The sequence below is a fragment of the Danio aesculapii genome, chromosome 1 (assembly GCF_903798145.1).
Source record: "Danio aesculapii chromosome 1, fDanAes4.1, whole genome shotgun sequence".
NCBI classification, from domain to species: domain Eukaryota; kingdom Metazoa; phylum Chordata; class Actinopteri; order Cypriniformes; family Danionidae; genus Danio; species Danio aesculapii.
In genome coordinates this window covers 55683667-55703481 of record NC_079435.1, presented here as the reverse complement: position 1 = coordinate 55703481, position 19815 = coordinate 55683667, and the positions used below count along the sequence as shown (strand labels likewise).

Below are 19815 nucleotides of genomic sequence, written 5' to 3'. Positions count from 1 at the left end.
GTTTCGTTCACATTGGACCACTTGAATGTTTCTCCACTAAATGGATATGATTCCTGATTTTCAAATCCCACACTATATGCAAACGGTCTATATGTACAGCTAGTGTTTTTCAGCCACCAATATACTTCCGTTGAAAGACTGATGTGACTGTTTTCAATTTCATAAAGTTCTACAGCATCGATGTTGATGTATCCAAGATTCTCACAGGGATCAGTCAAGTCTGGTAAAGGACAAATCATGGTTTGGGGTTACATTTAGTTATTTTTTAAAGTCAATAGCAGCATCAACAGCCTGAGGTATCAAGACATTTGTGCTGCCCATTACATTACAAACCACAGGAGAGGGCAAATTCTTCAGCAGGATAGCGCTCCTTCTCATACTTCAGCCTCCACATCAAAGTTCCTGAAAGCCAAGGAAGCCAAGGTGTTCCAGGATTGGCCAGCCTAGTCACCAGACATGAACATTATTGAGCATGTCTGGGGTAAGATGAAGAAGGAGGCATTGAAGATGAATCCAAAAAATCTTGATGAACTCTGGGAGTCCTGCAGGAACGCTTTCTTTGCCATTCCAGATGACTTCATTAATAAGTGATTTGAGTCACTGCAGAGATGTATGGATGCAGTCCTCCAAGCTCATGGGAGTCATACACAATATTCATTCTTTCTCCACTGCACCATGACTTTATATTCTATACTGGACATTATTTCTGTTAAGTGACAAGAATTTTGTCTAAGCAAAGTCAGACCTTACTGTCCTAGTTTAATAATTAAAAATCAAGGCATGATCATTTTTTATTATGGTAAAATAAGCGTATTCTAGAGGCCTTTGCCTTTCATACACAGTAAGCCACTTCTGATACCAGATGATCAATTTGAAGTTATTATTTGTTGTTCCTAAACCTTGGACAAGCGACAAGACTTATATCAGGTAGTGTAGTTGCTCCAGTCTGTTCTGGAGGTCTGTTTGCAGACAAGTGTGGCGTTGTGTGACCTCCTGCTTTCAGCTGATCTTTATCCAATCAAACGTAGGTTTAAGACTCAGCAGCGATTAGTCTGCAGAGACTGAGCTGTAATCCACCTCCTGCTGAACTCTAACACTCACGGAAATCAGTCCTTTGTATGCTAATGAAATGACCTAAGACGCAAAGCATTTCTGAAGTTTATTACTGAGTTTTCACATGGTCAATATAGGGCTACGTGAGAAGCTGTAAGTACAGTAGCTTTATCTAGAATCATTTTGATCTGTAGATGTAGATGTGTTTGATATAGTCCATGAGGTTTGAAGTTTACTAGGAATTGGGAAAAAATTAAATACTAAAAATGACAAATAAATGAATGTTATTACTGAAGTGTGTAAAAATAAATAAACATGCTGTACAAAAGTCTAACCTAAACCTGAATCAAGATGTTAATTCAAACTATATTATTAAATTTGATAGATTGTTCTTTATATATTATTAATTATATATATATATATATATATATATATATATATATATATATATATATATATATATATGCTAATGTATATTATTATTGTTATTATTATTATTATATCACTCAATATTATATATTATTCGATGTTATTAAATATAAAAGAAATTAAATGAAACAAAAAATTATTTTAATAAAACTGAAACAACACAATACTGTAATGGAACAAAAATTATATAAAAAATTTACATTAAATCTAAATAGAAATATAAAAATAAATAAATAAAATAAAAAGGTATCAGTAAAATATTAAAAGTAAATACAGTAAAATATTGTACTAAAAGGACAATCATAAAGAAATAAGAAAGCTAAGATTATAAACCTAATAAAGCAAAACAACAACAACAATAAAAAAGATGGATAACATATTTTTTTAAGTAAAATAAATGTTGTCTAAAAAAATAAATAAAAATCTCAACACACCAAAGAAATAATGATGATAATATTACTATTATTACTAATAATAATGATCCTAATACTACTAAATTAAATAATGAATAAAAATAAATAAAATAAAATAAAAGAATAATAATAATAATTAATAAAAATGAATAATAATAATAATAAAATAATGACTAAAAATAAATAAAACAAAACAATAATGATGATGATGATGATAATAATAATAATAATAATAATAATAATAATTAATCAATAAAAAAATAACAAAATAAATAAAACAACAACAATAATAATTGAATAAAATTGTATAATAATAATAATAAAAATAAATAACAAAATAAACAAAACAATAACGATGATGATGATAATAATAATAATAATAATAATAATAATAATAATAATTAATCAATAAAAAAATAACAAAATAAATAAAATAACAACAATAATAAGAATTGAATGAAGTTGTATAATAATAATAATAATAATAATAATAATAATAATAATAAATAACAAAATAAACAAAACAATAATGATTATAATATTACTATTATTAATAATAACAATGATATTAATAATAATATTCATAATAATAATAAAATTAAGTAATGAAAATAATAATAATAATAACAATAAATTAATGAATTAAAATAAGTAAATAAATAAATAATAAACTCGAAAGAAGTGCAAAAAAAAGAAATGCATCCTTCATGTGAATGTCATCAAAGTCCATGAACAGTATGATGGATCATGGCTTCATTTAGGATTCAAACCTGCAACCTTCTGCTTTCCCACCTCTGAGCTTTAACCACGTCACCTGCTGATCATCATCATCATCAGGCCTGGAGGCTGATTGTGTGCGACTGCTGCATTACAGCTCAACACAGAAACACTGCACAAAACTGCTCTCCGTGACAAGAGTGATGTGACACACTGTTAGAACTGAGAGCTTTCAGCCTTAAGGAACTTTTCCCAAAGACCGAAACAAGCACTTTTGCCTCTACCGAGTCACACGTACAGAGAGAGAGAGAGAGAGAGAGAGAGAGAGAGATGGCGAAGGGGGAAATATATGCTAATGTAATGGAGCGCAGTCATTTGAAAGGAAATGGGTCTGAATGAGCAGCCCGAGGGAACCACAGCACAAAGTTCAACCCTGAAAAATGTATTTCATTTCATTGAAATAGTCCACTCTTCTGAATACGAGCCGGGAGACGCAGGAGGGCTGAGGCAGGACTTTATTTTAGGAGAAACATATCAAAACAAGATGTGAAGCTTGAGATAAGTCAAAATGTATGAGTTTATAAGCAAGGAAAAGTTTGTGTGAGTCTCTCTGATGTCTCGTCTGTAGGTGTTTTACAGGTCTGAGCTGCACAAAGATTTGCTTTGATGTGGATCTGGGTGGATTTCAGATGGGTCGAACGATCTAAATCTACTTAAACGGCACATTTTAACCACCTCCTGGTAACAGTGATAAAATTTAATAATTCACTGAATGAATACTATAGAGAATTTACAAGCGCTAAGATATTTCAAAAAGCAGGATTTAACTATGGTACATCTACAGAAAACAACGCAATAAGCATGATACATATTCAGAAAAAGAGTTCAATCACAGGGCATTTGGGATCTATTTTAAACATGTATTAAATATGTGAAAATTCATTCATTCATTTTCTTTTCTGCGGAATGAACCAACTTATCTAGCATATGTTTTATGCAGTGGATGCCCTTCCAGCTGCAACCCATCACTGGGAAACATCCACTCCCTCATTCACACACACACTACAGACAATTTAGCTTATCCAATTGACCAGTGCTGCATGTTTTTCGACTTGTGGGGGAAACCGGAGCACCCGGGGGAAACCCATGCCAACACGGGGAGAACATGCAAACTCCACACAGAAATGCCAACTGATACAGCCGAGGCTCGAACCAGCGACCTTCTTGCTATGAGGCGATTGTGCTACCCATTTAAAATATGTATATATGTATTTAGTTACCAAGATGCAGTTTAAATCAACTTTTAGGTAACTATATAAATGAGATGGTTTTAAAAAGAAAACTGAATTACGACAATGTTGCGCTGATGCCTGTTTCTGGGTGATAGAAGCGTTTTTTTTTTGATTATTATTTTTTTGGGCCTTTAAGATACAAAAATGTCTACAATGTATTCGAATAAAAACTCATATCAAGACAGAAGATATTTTAAAGAACCTTGTGTTCTAAATATTATTAGATTACAATAATGTATTTATATAAATATATTATTTTGGCAGATTATATATATATATATAGAGTTGACTTCTAGTTGATCATTTGGTATCAGAAGTGGCTTATATGAAAGGCAAAGGCCTCTAGATTACGCTTATTTTACCATAATAAAATATGATCATGCCTTTATTTTTAATTATTTAAATAGGACAGTAAGGTCTGACTTTGCTGAGACAAAAGTCTTGTCACTTAACAGAAATAATGTACAGTATAGAATATAAAGTCATGCTGCAGTGGAGAAAGAATGAATATTGTGTATGACTCCCATGAGCTTGGAGGACTGCATCCATACATCTCTGCAGTGACTCAAATCACTTATTAATGAAGTCATCTGGAATGGCAAAGAAAGCGTTCCTGCAGGACTCCCAGAGCTCATCAACATTCTTTGGATTCATCTTCAATGCCTCCTCCTTTATCTTACCGCAGACATGCTCAATAATGTTGATGTCTGGTGACTGGGCTGGCCAATCCTAGAGCACCTTGACCTTCATTGCTTTCAGGAACTTTGATGTGGAGGCTGAAGTATGAGAAGGAGCACTATCCCGCTGAAGAATTTGCCCTTCTCCTGTGGTTTGTAATGTCATGGGCAGCACAAATGTCTTGATACCTCAGGCTGTTGATGTTGTCATCCACTCGGCAGACCTCTTGCACGTCCCCATACTGAATGTAAGCCCAAACCATGATTTATCCTTCACCAAACTTGACAGAATTCTATGAGAATCTTGGTTCCATGCGGGTTCCAGTAGGTCTTCTGCAGTATTTGTGATGATTGGGATTCAGATCAACAGATGATTCATCTGAAAAATCTACCTTCTACCACTTTTCCAACTGATCAACTAGAAGTCAAATTATTATTTGTTGCTCTTGCAACTGGGATCAGTGACAAGACTTTTGTCAGGTAGTGTATATATAAATTAGTTCACCACAGACTAGGAGTTACACAAGCTAAAATGAATAAAAACTATATACACATCAGATGTTACAAGAAAAAAATTTGAATCCTTGCTAGTTTTAGTCAAAACACAATCATAAATTGCTCCTTGTGAAACATGTCAACTTAAAAAATCTTAAAATAATACCCAGAATGAAGTTTGATTTACAAATATGCCTTCAAGTATCCATTAACATGACCCCAGAACCACATTCCTTAAACTATGAGCACTTCATCATAACAAACGCCAAACTCCAGCCGCCTCATATCAGAGTATGTTCCTAGACGTCAATGATTGAGGCACTTAAGGGTCCGGGATGTGAGCCAGGAATCAGGATAGCATTCCCAGCTTCCTGCCTGGATCCCGGTCCTCTGGGAGCAGATCAGGTGAATATTCCGGGATGAGGAAAGCTCTCGGAAGGCAAACACTCAAGATTTAATTAGCGGGATGAAAGAGGATTAGACTCAATGTGTGTGTGTGTGTGTGTGTGGGAAGGGAAGTCCCTCCACCTTTTTCCGTCTTGTTTTGTTGACTCTACGGATCCAGCAGTGCCACATATGTCCAGCATATGGTACAAAAACACTCAAAGCTCAGCGGTAAAACACACACAAATGCTGGTTTACCTGGGCACAGAGGTGTACAGGCGATCGGCGTCGTTGTATCTGGGAGCTGTTCTAGGATCAGGCCCTCTGATCTGTGGAGAAACAGAGAAAACCAATCAGATTAGGACTCGCAATCTGATAATGGGACATTTGGATGTGACGTTAAAGGGGGAGAGGATTATTTCTGTACTGATTCAGTAAAGCTTTAAAATAGACTGACAAACGTAATTAATTGCTTTTTATTTATTTTTTGGTTTTTATTTTTTATAATTTTTTTTTCTTTATTTTACTTTATTTTATTCAATTTTACTTTTATTTTATTTTATTATGTTTAATTACCCTTTTGGTAACACTTTATAATAACTACACACACTGAATCATTTACTAAGCATTAGCATCTAGTGAATACCTTATCTGTTAAGCATTAGCTCTATACTAATAAACGTTAGTTAAGCAGTTTATAACTGCAGCTACAAATGCTATATTCTTGACTAACAACCACATTTATAATGTGCTTAATAATTGTATTTTCATACTTTGTTATTGATTTATTTTTCATTACTAAATTAAGTATTGCATTATTTACAAACCATTTGTATTTAAGAGTAGTGGATGGTGTTTAAGATCATTCAGAATGAGTTAGTAAATGATTAATAAACTATTGAAATTATTTAGGCATGTACTGATAGTTAATTTGTATGTTAATAAATGCTTCATTAACTCAATTTCATCCAGTTTTGTGACTTAAAGTGAGGGCTATTTATGCTTTATAAATCCCTTGTAAATGACAATTAAAGGCTTGGTATCAAGTGAACAATAATTATTGGAATCTTATCTAAAAAGCACTCTCAGAAATAAAGGTACGGGAGCTGTCACTGGGGTGGTACCTTTTCAAAAGACAGCCCTTAAAAGTACCTTAAAAGTATATATTAGTTCCTAAAAAATTTAAGAGGAACACTTTTGTACTTTTTAGGTACTATTATGTTCCCTTAAGGTATTACTATGGACCTTTTAGGTACAAATGTTTACCTTTTGAAAAGGTACCACCCCAGTGACAGCTCCCATACCTTTATTTCTGAAAGTGTAGAATGACTGTAAAGTTTAAACATTGCTGAATAACAAGAGTGTCAAAATATGACATAAAATTAGATAAAACAACAACAATATAATCATTTAATAATATAATAAGATGCAATGATTAAACTGTACAGTAATTTTATTTTAGATAAGGTTGCAAAGATTTATTTTTGATTTGAAGTACAGTTTTATTTATCTTCAAATGAATAGAAATGAATAATGTCCTTTATTTTCTTATTTCCTGTTTAGAATATAACTGAGCCTTTAATTGTCATTTATAAGGGATTTATATTGGATAAATAGCCTTCACTTTTGATTAGGTCACAAAACTGGATGAAGTTGAGTTAATAAAGCATTTATTACCATACAAATGAACTGTTAGTATGTGCCTGAATAATAAGAATCATAAATGGTCATTTCAATAGGTTATTAATCATTTACTAAATCATTCTGAATGATCTTAAAAAAAACAACTATGCTTAAATCCCTGGTTTGTAAATAATGCAAAACGTAATTTAGTTATGAAAAATAAATCAATAACGAAGTATGAAAACACATTTATTAAGCACATTATAATTGTGGTTGTAAGTCAAGAATACAGTATTTGTAGCTGCAGTTATAAACTGCTTACTAACGCTTATTAATTTAGAGCTACTGCTTAACAGAAAATGAATTCACTATTTGCTAATGCTTAATAAATGATTTATAGTGTGTAGTTATTATAAAGTGTTACCAATATATATATATATATATATATATATATATATATATATATATATATATATATATATATATATATATATATATTTTACAAAACTGATGTGGTGCAGTGGGTAGCACGTTTGCCTCACAGCAAGAAGGTCACTGGTTCGAGCCTCGGCTGGGCTAGTTGGCATTTCTGTGTGGAGTTTGTATGTTCTCCCAGCGTTCGCGTGGGTTTTCTCCGGGTGCTCCGGTTTCCCCCACAAGACATGACATAGAGTTATTATGAAGTGTTACCTTACTTTATTTAATTTTTTTTAATTTTACAAAACTGATCTGAAGGAGACTGAAGGAACATTCCCTCACAATGTTCCCTCCAAAGACATGTAGTACAGGTGAATTGGGTATGCTAAAAAAATCCCAGTGGAAGGGCATCAGCTGCGTAAAAACATATGCTGGATAAGTTGGCGGTCATTCCACTGTGGCAGCCGAAAAGAAAATAAATGAATGACCCTACAACTTTATTAAAACTACTAAAATGCAAGGAACGTGTTATATTACAGAGGAAAGTAATACATTTGAGGATTTTGAGGACCAAATATATATATAAAAAATAAACAAATCCAGCTTGTGTAATATAGTCTTAATTGTATTATGCAAAAAAAAAAAACATATTTAACTGGTTTTCTTTTTAACTGACTAGCAGCCAATCCTCAGTGCATTCCTCAATATCAACATTTCTTGCATTTTAAGCAATAGAAAAGTGTTTAGAAAGAAATCTGCATCAACACAACATCAGTAGGTTTGAATGAAGCATAATATATAACCTTTGCTCTTTGCTCGCTGTAGTGAGATCTGATCTATGAAGGAGAAAGAAAGAGATTCCGAGGCAGTATAAATGCTTCATCTGTGACAATAGCCATGACTGATCACCTGTACGGCCCGAACAGACGCAGGAAGGAATGAAAGGAGCCCAGGAAAGCCGGCAATTGTATATCGTTGTGATCATTTGGCGCGCGCGGCGGTCTATCATTCCCACAATCATCTCTCGCTTCTCCAAATGTGACCTTTCTAACGTGCGCGCGTCGCCATCGCTCTCTCTGACATTCGATCCCTGCGAGACACCTTTGTGTTTAAAGATCACACTTAGCATGCAGGGTAGCGCTCAGGGCCGCCATTACACGCGGGAGGACGTGCACTTATAAACGCCTCATTGAGACAAATGCCACCATTTTCCCTCACACAGTCCCCAGAAATGAGCTGCCCTTCTTTACATAATGCCTCTAACCTTCATCTGTCAGGATCTGCCACACGCAGACTCCCACAATCCACTGCACGCTGACATACTGCTGACAATTCGGGATTTAGAGTTAGATATAGCAGAATTTTTTTATCATTCATGTAATCTAAAACCTAATTCTTACCCCAAACCCTAACCCTAAATGTCCTTCCACACGGAGTCTGATGTGTATTAAGTTTATGTGTATTAAGGCTTAGTCCCTTATTTATCAGGGGTCGCCACAGCGGAATGAACCATCAACTATTCCGGAATATGTTTTACACAGCGGATGCTCTTCTAGCCACAACCCAGTATTGGGAAACACCCATACACTCTCACATTCACACACAAAAAATCATACACTACGGCCAATTTAGTTCATCCAGTTCACTTATAGCATGTGTCTGGACTATGGAGGAAACCGGAGCAGGAACCACACAGCAACACGGGGAGAACATGCAAACTCCACACAGAAATGCCACCTAATCCAGGCTGTGAGGCGACAGTGCTAACCGCTGAGCCACCGTGCCGCTTATATCAATTAATTAGTTGTGAAATAATTCGCAAAACAATCCAAAATGGAGTCTTCGAATAGTGAAGATGATTTTGTTGTTGTCTCAATATACATATGCAATACACATAACATACACATGTATATTCAATATTTGCAATATTGCCACATGCAATATTGGTGTGGAAACACTCCACTCGAATTTTTGGGGGTATTCAGGATGTATTTTATTCATTCTAATATGTTATAAGGTGAATAATGTCACCTCACTCTGCCCTTTTTACTATTATTAAACACTTCACTGTTTGTTTACTGGTTAGCTTGGGGTGTAGGAAAAAATAGTGGATAAGGAGTTCCAAAAATAAGGGGGAAATAATTAGCGAATAATGACGTAGAAGCTCCAACCCATGATTATCAGCCTAAACAAAGTAAAAACGTGCTCCTCAAATCTGATTGGCTGATTGGAATGTTGATGCAGGATCAACAAAGATAAACCGACCCATAAACATTCTGGTGGATGAGTCTAACGCTGGTTATGTTGCTTATATAAGCCTTGGAATAGTTGCAAATGGATGAAAAATGAGCTTTAATTGTTCATTAAAATCATAACAAAGCCATATGAGGCAATAATGGGCAAAAGAGACATGCATTGACAAATAAAGAAACATGTTTGTCATTGCTGGATTGTTTTTTTTATATCATCTGCAATTTTAAGGGTCGCACTGACTTGAGGTTAACAGCTCAGACTGACTGTAATTAGAGCATTAAACTGAGCAGTTATATAATTTATGAATCCTGCATTTATTAAAAAGATTTTTAACTTGTCACATCTAGTTTCCCTCTTTCGATTTTAACATGTTCTTCATATTTGAATAGTTTTAATAAACATTTAGGTTCATTGTATTCAAATTTTGTGAACGTTGGTTGTCAAATAAGTTAAAATCGATGTTTCCCTTTTTATAATATAAAAGGTCATTACAATTAATATTGTGTGAATGTCTTCTGCAGACATTAATTTTGTAAAATATAAATGTAAAATAAAATAAAATAAAATGTTTAATTATTAAAATAATAATCAGCCTGCTTTATATACCAATATAGTTTTATACATAAGATTTTTTTTAAAAATCTATTCTGAATAAAAGACAATATTTATAACTCTTATTTCTTGCATTCAATTGCACTGAATATTCAACAAGACAACAACAAAAAAGACACCAACCATTCTAAAGGCAATTAGAATGAAAAGAAAGTCCCATAATAAGCTGCATTTTGCCTTTACCGCTAAATAATTTTGTTAGATAATTTGTTAATTAATTAGTATTTGTTGATCTAGTTTCCCTCGATTTCGATATTAACATGTTCTTCATTTTCAATAATTTTAATAAACGATTCGGTTCATTATATTAAATTTTGTAGACGTCTTTTTTAACAGATATCATAGAAAACTACAACCTAAAGTTCCTCGACGAACTTTGATGTTGGCTTAAGAAAGCCAACGTGACTGCGCTAGGACTGGGAATGGCAGTTGGCAGGAAGCACAGCGGTTGCTAAGTGGTTGCTAGGCAGTTGCTAAAATGTTTATGGCATTGCTAGGTGGTTGCTGAGCAGTTGCTACTGTAAAATGCTCATGTACAAGTCTGATCAAATGTTAATACTTAGTTTGCATTTCTAGCATATGTTATTGCACTTAGATAATCACTAATAATTCATTCACTCATTTTCTTTTTGGCTTAGTTCCTTTATTAATCCGGGGTCGCCACAGCGGAATGAACCGCCAACTTATCCAGCACGTTTTACGCAGCGGATGCCCTTCCAGCCGCAACCCATCCCTGGGAAACATCCACACACTCCTGCATTCACACACATACACTACATACAATTTAGCCTACCCAATCCACCTGTACCGCATGTCTTTGGATTGGGAAACCGGAGCACCTGGAGGAAACCCACGTGAACGCAGGGAGAACATGCAAACTTCACACAGAAACGCCTTCTGACCCAGCCGAGGCTCGAACCAGTGACCTTCTTGCTGTAAACCAATAAGTGAACCTACTGCGCCACTGCGTCACCCTGATGCACTCCAGTAAAACTGTATTTTTCCCATTGCTCCAGTAAGCATCAACACACACAGATGGACTGACTTCAGCCCACTGTTGAACTGAAGTCGATCAATGCCAATAGCATCAACTTGTATTGAATGGTGAAAACAAGTCTTCAAATATCTGAGGGTGTGATGGTGAGTGTCAGAGCTACACACATTGATCTGCAGACTGTACGCAGTTTACGGAAGTCAAGCCGCTCAGGTTTCTGTCAGTCTGCTAAAAACAGAAAACTTGTCGAGAACTAGTCACACACTGTGTGTATATGCTTACAAGATCAAAAAACCTAAATATCCACTGACACAAAAATAAATCAAATGAAATACAATCATTTCAGTTAACACAGTAACACTCTGTTCAGAGTCAGTCTCCAGTAAACAATTTACTGATTCAAATAATCTGTTCAGAGTGAGTCCCAAATAAATGATTCACTGATTTTACAAACTGATCTAAGTGGGGTTCACGTGTGAATGTAGTTTCATATGTTTTCACTTCAGTTATCATGAATGATCAGTGTGGTTACACAAGTAATCGAAACCTACTGATTCAAATGATCCATTCAGAGTGAATCTCTAGTAAATGGTTCACTGATTTAAATAATCTGTTTAGAGCGAGTCTAAGTAAATTGTTCACTGATTCAAATGATCTGTTCAGAGTGAGTCTCCAGTAAATGATTCACTGATTCAAATGATCTGTTCACAGTGAGTCTCCAGTAAATGATTCACTGATTCAAATGATCTGTTCACAGTGAGTATCCAGTAAATGATTCACTGATTCAAATGATCTGTTCAGTGTGAATGTCCAGTAAATGATATGCTTCAGAGTGAGTCTCCAATAAATGATTTACTGATTCAAATTATCCATCAAGAGTGAATCTTGAGTGAATTACTCACTGATTTAAATGATCTGTTCAGAGTGAATCTTTAGTAAATTATACACCAATTCAAATGATCTGTTCAGAATGAATCCAAGTAAATCACTCACTGATTCAAATTATCTGTTCAGTGTGAATCTCCAGTAAATAATATGCTTATTATAAATCATCTATTCAGAGTGAGTCTCCAATAAATGATTCACTGATTCAAATTATCCATCAAGAGTGAATCTTGAGTAAATTACTCACTGATTGAAATTATCTGCTCAGAGTGAATCACCAGTAAATTATACACCTATTCAAATAATCTGTTCAGACTGAACACAAGTAAATGATTCACTGATTCAAATGATCTGTTCAGAGTGAGTCTCCAGTAAATTATACACTTTTTCAAATCATCTGTTCAGTGTGAATCTCCAGTAAATGATATGCTTACTCAAATGATCTGTTCATAGTTAGTCCAAATAAATGAATCACTGATTCAAATGATTTAGGTTTAGAGTGCATCTCCTGTAAATGATAGACTTATTCAAATCATCCTGTTAGAGTGCATCTCCAGTAAATGATTCAATGATTCAAATTATCTGTTCTGAGTCAGTTACCAGTAAATGATTCGCTGATTCAAATGATCTGCTCAGAGTGCATCTACAGTAAATGATAAACTTATTCAAATGATTCGTTCAGAGTGCATCTCCAATGAATAATTCCCTGATTCAAATGTTCTGTTCTGAGCCGGTCACCAGTAAATGATTTACTGATTGAAATGATCTGTTCAGAGTGAGTCCAAGTAAATGATAGACTTATTCAAATGATGCGTTCAGAGTGAGTCCAAGAAAATGATTCACTGATTTAAATGATCTGTTCAGAGAAAGTCCAAGTAAATGATTCACTGATTTAAATGATCTGTTCAGAGTAAGTCCAAGTAAATGATTCACTGATTTAAATGATCTGTTCAGAGTAAGTCCAAGTAAATGATTCACTGATTCAAATGATCAGTCTTGAGTGAGTCTCCAGTAAATGATTCACTGATTAAAATTTTCCATCAAGAGCGTAGCTCTCAACTCACTGATTGAAATGATTTGTTCAGAGTGAGTCCAAGTAAATCGTTCTCTGATTCAAATGATCTGTTCAGAGTCAGTCTCCAGTAAACAATTCACTGATTCAAATGATCTGTTCAGGGTCAGTCCAAGTAAATGATTCACTGATTTAAATGATCTGTTCAGAGTAAGTCCAAGTAAATGATTCACAGATTCAAATGATCAGTCCTGAGTGAGTCTCCAGTAAACAATTCACTGATTCAAATAATCTGTTCAGAGTGAGTCCCAAATAAATGATTCACTGATTTTACAAACTGATCTAAGGGTGGTTCACGTGTGAATGTAGTTTCATATGTTTTCACTTCAGTTATCATGAATGATCAGTGTGGTTATTAGTGAATGATAACTTTTGTTAATTAAACTTTTTGTAAAAATAAACTTTTCTTTTTATTACTTAAGTAAAAAAAAAAAAAAAAAACTTGTACTTTGAATCAAGTAACATTAAAAATAAGAAGATTAATCTTCTACTTGTGTAAGATTGCATTAGGGTACCTGTACTTTTATTCAACTGTTCACTCTATACATCTATCTGAACACATTCAACCTCCCATCATGTTACACTTTATGTTAAGGTGTCCTTGTTATGTTGTAACTATTTAACTAATGAGTAATATTAATGTAGTTACAATATGGTTAAAGAATGTGTGTTACTTTTAGGGATATTTCTATGTAATTTCTATTTTAATCTAACCTGAATTTTAATGAAACGTGTAACAAGGAAACCTTAAAATACACTGTTACCAATACAGAAATAAAGAAATGTCTGTTCTTTAAGCATTAAAAATCATCAGACATCAGCGCAATTAAACGCTGCCACAGGGCCGGTTATTACAAAACACCCGAGACTCCAGCAACTTCAGATCTCCAACATTAGCCACGTGCTTCTCTTCACTGGCCACAGATGTTATCTTGGGCACAGGCGATTGATCTTCACTGGGTAATTAGCATTTTAGGCAGAAAGGACAAGACATGGGCCTGCTGCCAGACGCAGAGAGAGAGAGAGAGAGAGAGAGAATTTGAAACTTTGCCACGGCAGGCTTGGTGGTCCGGGCGAGTTTTAGCCTTTGGGGTCAGAAAGGATCAACAAAACCTGCTCAACCTCAGCAAAGGGGGGACACCGGAGCACCATGACAACCAGACTGCCAAGAGTAGCTGTGGCGCAGTAATCAGATCAAAACGGCAGATGAAGGACTCGAACGCTGAGAATGTGCATGTTTTGCTGGAGAACTGGACTGAGACGGCAAACACTCGCCACAACAAACATGCAAACATTCACAAATAGGCAAACGGCACTCATGCGTGCAGATGCAGAGAGATTAGACCAGTGTGTTTGAGGAGTCGGATTAAACACACAGACATACATGTAGGACAAGGTCATATAAACTCAGCAGGACACGGTGTTTGTATACCTCTTTAACAACAACAACAACAATAGCAACAACAAAAGGATTAAAATAATAATAGGAAATGTTTAACAAGCCTTTACATTCAATTCTGAATGTATCTGGCTCCCAGTTACATTCAGAATAGACTTTAAAGTATTACTACTTGTTTATAGGACTTTAACACATTACAGATATGCTCGCTGAATGCAAACCTAATAGATTATTGGGATCAAGTAAATGAGAAATTCCAAGAGTTCAGTCAAAGCAGGGTGAATCGGCATTCAGCTACTAAACCCCCGCTGCTGGAATCAGCTTCCAGAAATGATCAGATGTGCTCCAACATTAGACACATTCAAATCAAGACTGAAAACACATCTGTTTAGCTGTGCCTTTTCTGAATGAGCACTTTCAGTGTTGGGAAAGCTACTTGAAAAATGTAGTGAGCTAAGCTATTAGCTACTCTACTTAAAATGTAGCTTAACTAAGCTAACAGCTACCCTCTGGGAAATGTAGCAAGCTAAGCTAAAAGCTACTTGGCAAAAGAAGCTTAGCTACAGCTTTCCATCAAGCAAATTCCTCGTGTTAGCCTAATTGGTTGGCGACTTCACCGACCAGAGCGAGAGGTGGCAGTAGCGCACCAAAACGTTTGTTGTTGACGATCGTAAAACAGGAAGAAGAAGACATCGTCATTGTCGATCATTCTCATGTGGATTTACGTTATTTGGCTAGACACAGATTAAAACCTGTTTGAACACATTTTGATCTGCTTTTAATCAGTTTTACACTCTGTTGTGTTTATTTTCTTATACTTGTGTTTTATGTCTCTTTTAGTCTTGTTTATGTAAAGCATTTTGCATTACCACTGTGTATGAAATGTGCTATATAATTAAACTTGCCTTGCCTTGATTTATAAAAGGGCTGCATGTATTATTCAGAAACTCCTGTGATGTTTATACTGTATGAATATTTAAGTATCTTTTTAAGTTTCCACTCAATAGCAAAACAGACATGCAAGAAAAATGACAGCGGTGAAAAAACAGAAGTTAAGAAAGCTTTTGAACGAGGGATGCACCGAAATGAAAATTCTAGGCCAAAACTGCTAAATGCACGACCAAAAACTGAAACCGAAAATGCTTATTTAATACAACCTCATTTTATTGACAGTGAAATTGTAGTGGTTATGATTGAGTTGAGACAGCACAGTGGCATTTCTGTGTGGAGTTTGCAAGTTCTCCCCGTGTAGATGTGGGTTTCCTCCCACAGTCCAAAGACATGCGGTATAGGTGAATTGGATTAACTAAACTTAGTGGGCTTCCACACAGGTTCTGCATCTTGTTTATATACACTATGAACAGCAGCTACGCGAATTATTTTCTTTATTCTCCATTTCCACCTGGGGATACTCTTCCCGAGGCCCTCAGACTATGCAGAGTCACTGATTCGATCCAAGACCAACGACGAGATGATCCCAAGGTTTCCATATCCTGGACCAGGCCGAATCCTGAGCAGCTACTGTGGTGGTCATGGAAGAGTGGAGAACATGAGACTGATTCCTGTGACACTCCAGAGACAGACGAGTCTTCGCTGAGGCCAGCTTCCAGCCTCCGCCACTGAGACTGCAGCTCTGCACAAGACGTTTGGCCAGCGGAGAAATTAAAATGGTCGCGCCCAACTAAGCCTGGTTTCTCTAAAGGTTTTTTTTTTTTCTTCACTTCCGCCATTTAGTGAAGTGAAGGTTTTTTTTCCCTCTCCGCTGTCGCCACTGGCTTGCATGGTTCAGGATCTGTAGAGCTGCGCATCGTTGGATTTGCTCTTCAGTATTTGGACTCTCAGTAGTGATTATTAATCCACACTGAACTGAGCTCAACTGAACTGAACTTAAACACTACAAACTGAACTACACTGTTCCTATTTACTGTTACCTTTTATGTGAAGCTGCTTTAACACAATCTACATTGTATAAGCGCTATACAAATAAAGGGGAATTGAATTGAATTGAATAAATTGGCTGTAGTGTATGCAGATATGTCCTGATCGTCCAGATTGTGGGTTTAGTTTTGGGCTAACAACTCATAAAACTAGATGTTACGAAACGGCTAAATATCAACTTCTATATAAAATGTCCCTGGGAGTAAGTAAGTTTGATGAGGTGGGGGAAAGAAGAGGGGTCTTGGATATTAATGAATACGCAGTCAACGTGGGAATATCTGTGGCCAAAAAATGAAACTGGCAATTACTGGCCGAAAACTTGGTACATTCCTAATTTAAACATAACAATGGAGATATATTTGTAGATTATGTACTATTCCAGGTGAACAGCTATGAGAGAATACATGGAGAATATGATTCTTAAAAATAAATGATGTATAAAAATAACCAAAACACCAGTGTTTAAGCTTCTATATTAAATCAAGGCAAATGAAAAAGAAAAATCTGAAAAGAAATGCTCAAACTAACAATATTTGGAAGAAATGTTACTGGACCGGGTGACACAGTGGCGCAGTGGGTAGCACTGTCGCCTCACAGCATGAAGGTCGCTGGTTTGAGCCCCAGCTGGTTCAGTTGGCGTTTCTGTGTGGAGTTTGAATGTTCTCCCCATGTTCGTGTGGGTTCCTCCGGGTGCTCCGTTTTTCCCCACAGCCCAAAGACATGCGCTATAGGTGAATTGAATAAGCTAAACTGGCCGTAGTGCATGTGTGGATGTGAATGCAAGAGTGTACAGGTGTTTCCCAGTACTGGGTTGCAGCTGGAAGGGCATCCACTGTGTAAAAAGATATGCTGGTTCATTCTGCTGTGGCAAACCTTGATTAATAAAGGGACTAAGCCGAAAAGAAAATGAATGAATGTTACTGGACCTTTATAGAATAAAACAAATTGCATTTTTACTCAAACTCTCCAAATAAAAAAGAGATTTTTTTAAGTGGCCTCTTGTATAATTTTCTTTTTTCTCTCCATCACTGACACCAAACTTTTGAAAGTCACTGTATGCTATAATGGACATACACACATCTCCCTCATATCTAGCAGGTGTCTCTACCACCCACTACCCCTCACTTGGCAGGAGCCAATTTGAAGTCCTCAGTAACTTTGTTCTTTATCATTACTTTTGGGTAATGAGATTCCATTGATTTGGGCTCCGAGTCAAACTCTGTTCCAGAGGGAGTTGGCAGTCTGGAGTGAAGTTGTGTGGTTGGACTCAAACTTTGCACACTTCTCCACAAAACACAAACTGTGCTCAGCGTTTGCCACAAGAAGCTCAAGCTGTGAGCGTCCTCCCTCAAAACTCAGCTGTGCTTCGTCACTTCTTCAGCTGAGTGTGTGTGTGTGTATATGTGAGTGTGTGTGTGTCCCACTGTGGGCTGAAAGTTCTTTTTATACACCACAATTATACAAGCAACTAAACCAGCCTGGCACTTCATTAAAAAATAACACTTGCACTTCATTAAAACACAGCTTCTAGAAAACTCTTTTCTTCCTTCGGCTTGTTTTATTCATTTATTGAATTTGAACGGAAAAAAATTATGCAATATTTGTAATTATAAATAAACAGGATAAAATAAGCAGGATAAAAATTATATAAAAAAACTGCTGTTTAATTTCGATGGAGTGCATTGGTTTCTGCAGCCTTTTTCAACACTTCTGATCACAGAAGTTTTTGTTTGTTTGTTTCCTCATAGATTTTAAATAATGTCGTCCATAAATTGTTAAACTAGAAGGGAAACAGTCACGTTCACATTGTTTTTTAAATTAATTTCCACTTTAATGGATATACATACAGTTGAATTCAGAATTATTAGCCCCTCTGAATTATTAGCCCCTGTTTATTTTTTCCCCAATTTCTGTTTAACAGAGATTTTTTCAACAAATTCCTAAACATAATAGATAACTCATTTTTAATCATTGATTTATTTTATCTTTGCCATGATGACAGTAAATAATATTTAACTAGATATTTTCAAGACACTTCTATACAGCTTAAAATGACATTTAAAGGCTTAACTAGGTTAATTAAGTTAACTAGGCAGGTTAGGGTAATTAGACAAGTTATTGTATAATGATGGTTTGTCCTGTAGACTATCGAAAATAAAATATAGCTTAAAGGGGCTAATAATGACCTTAAAATGGCTTTTTAAAAATTAAAAACTGCTTTTATTCTACCTGAAATAAAACAAATAAGACTTTTCCAGAAGAAAAAATATTATCAGACATACTATGAAAATGTCCTTGCTCTGTTAAACATCATTTGTGAAATATTTAAAAAAGAAAAAAAATTAAAAAGGGTGGGGGCTAATAATTCTGACATCATCTGTATATATATATTTTTTTCACATGGCAGGTTTTTACGTCCTTCATACATCTTGAAAGTTCGAGTTTAACGACTTGAAAAGGGAATATGTCTTGACATAATCCACACAGACGTGACTTAGTAAAGTGTGAAGTCATGGATCATTTTAATCATTGCATCCTTAGTCTGAATGTAAATCCCCTCGTCAGGCAGCGCTGCACCAGCATTAGAGAGTGGACCACAGCGCATCAAACGAAAGGTATTTAAAAAAAAGACAAATAGAAAAGGTATAAATATTTTCATATATTTTTGAAACAAGGTGATGCGGTGGCACAGTGGGTAGCACATTCACCTCACAGCAAGAAGGTCGCTGGTTCGAGCCTCAGCTGGGTCAGTTGGTGTTTCTGTGTGGAGTGTGCACACCTTAGTGTGTGGAGGCTAAATTGTCCGTATTGTATGTGTGTGAATGAGTGTGTGTGCAACCCCGTCATGGGTTGCAGCTGGAAGGGCATCCGCTGCATAAAACATATGCTGGATAAGTTGGCGGTTCATTCCGCTGTGGCAACCCCGGATTAATAAAGGGACTAAGTCGAAAAGAAAATGAATAAATATTAGAAACAACTTTGATGCTTGTATTCACACCAGCTCTGCGATGCACATCCACAACTTCACGCATTAGATTTAATTAGGCTTTGCAGTCTCAGTGTTCAGTCCATTATTTCCACTGTATCTGTTTAGCTGAGGGAACGGAACCAACCCTGTGATGTCAGCGCTAAAAGCTATAGTAAAACATGCTCTTTTCTTCA

General features: G+C 35.6%; 1 protein-coding gene across 1 annotated transcript in view; it reads right to left on the bottom strand.

The window, feature by feature from the left end:
* pard3ba (par-3 family cell polarity regulator beta a) overlaps nucleotides 1-19815 on the bottom strand; it is a 278096-nt gene that overhangs the window by 13816 nt on the left and 244465 nt on the right. Inside the window, 1 exon segment of the mRNA XM_056453859.1 lies at nucleotides 5719-5789. Coding sequence (XP_056309834.1) covers nucleotides 5719-5789 — 71 coding nt within the window.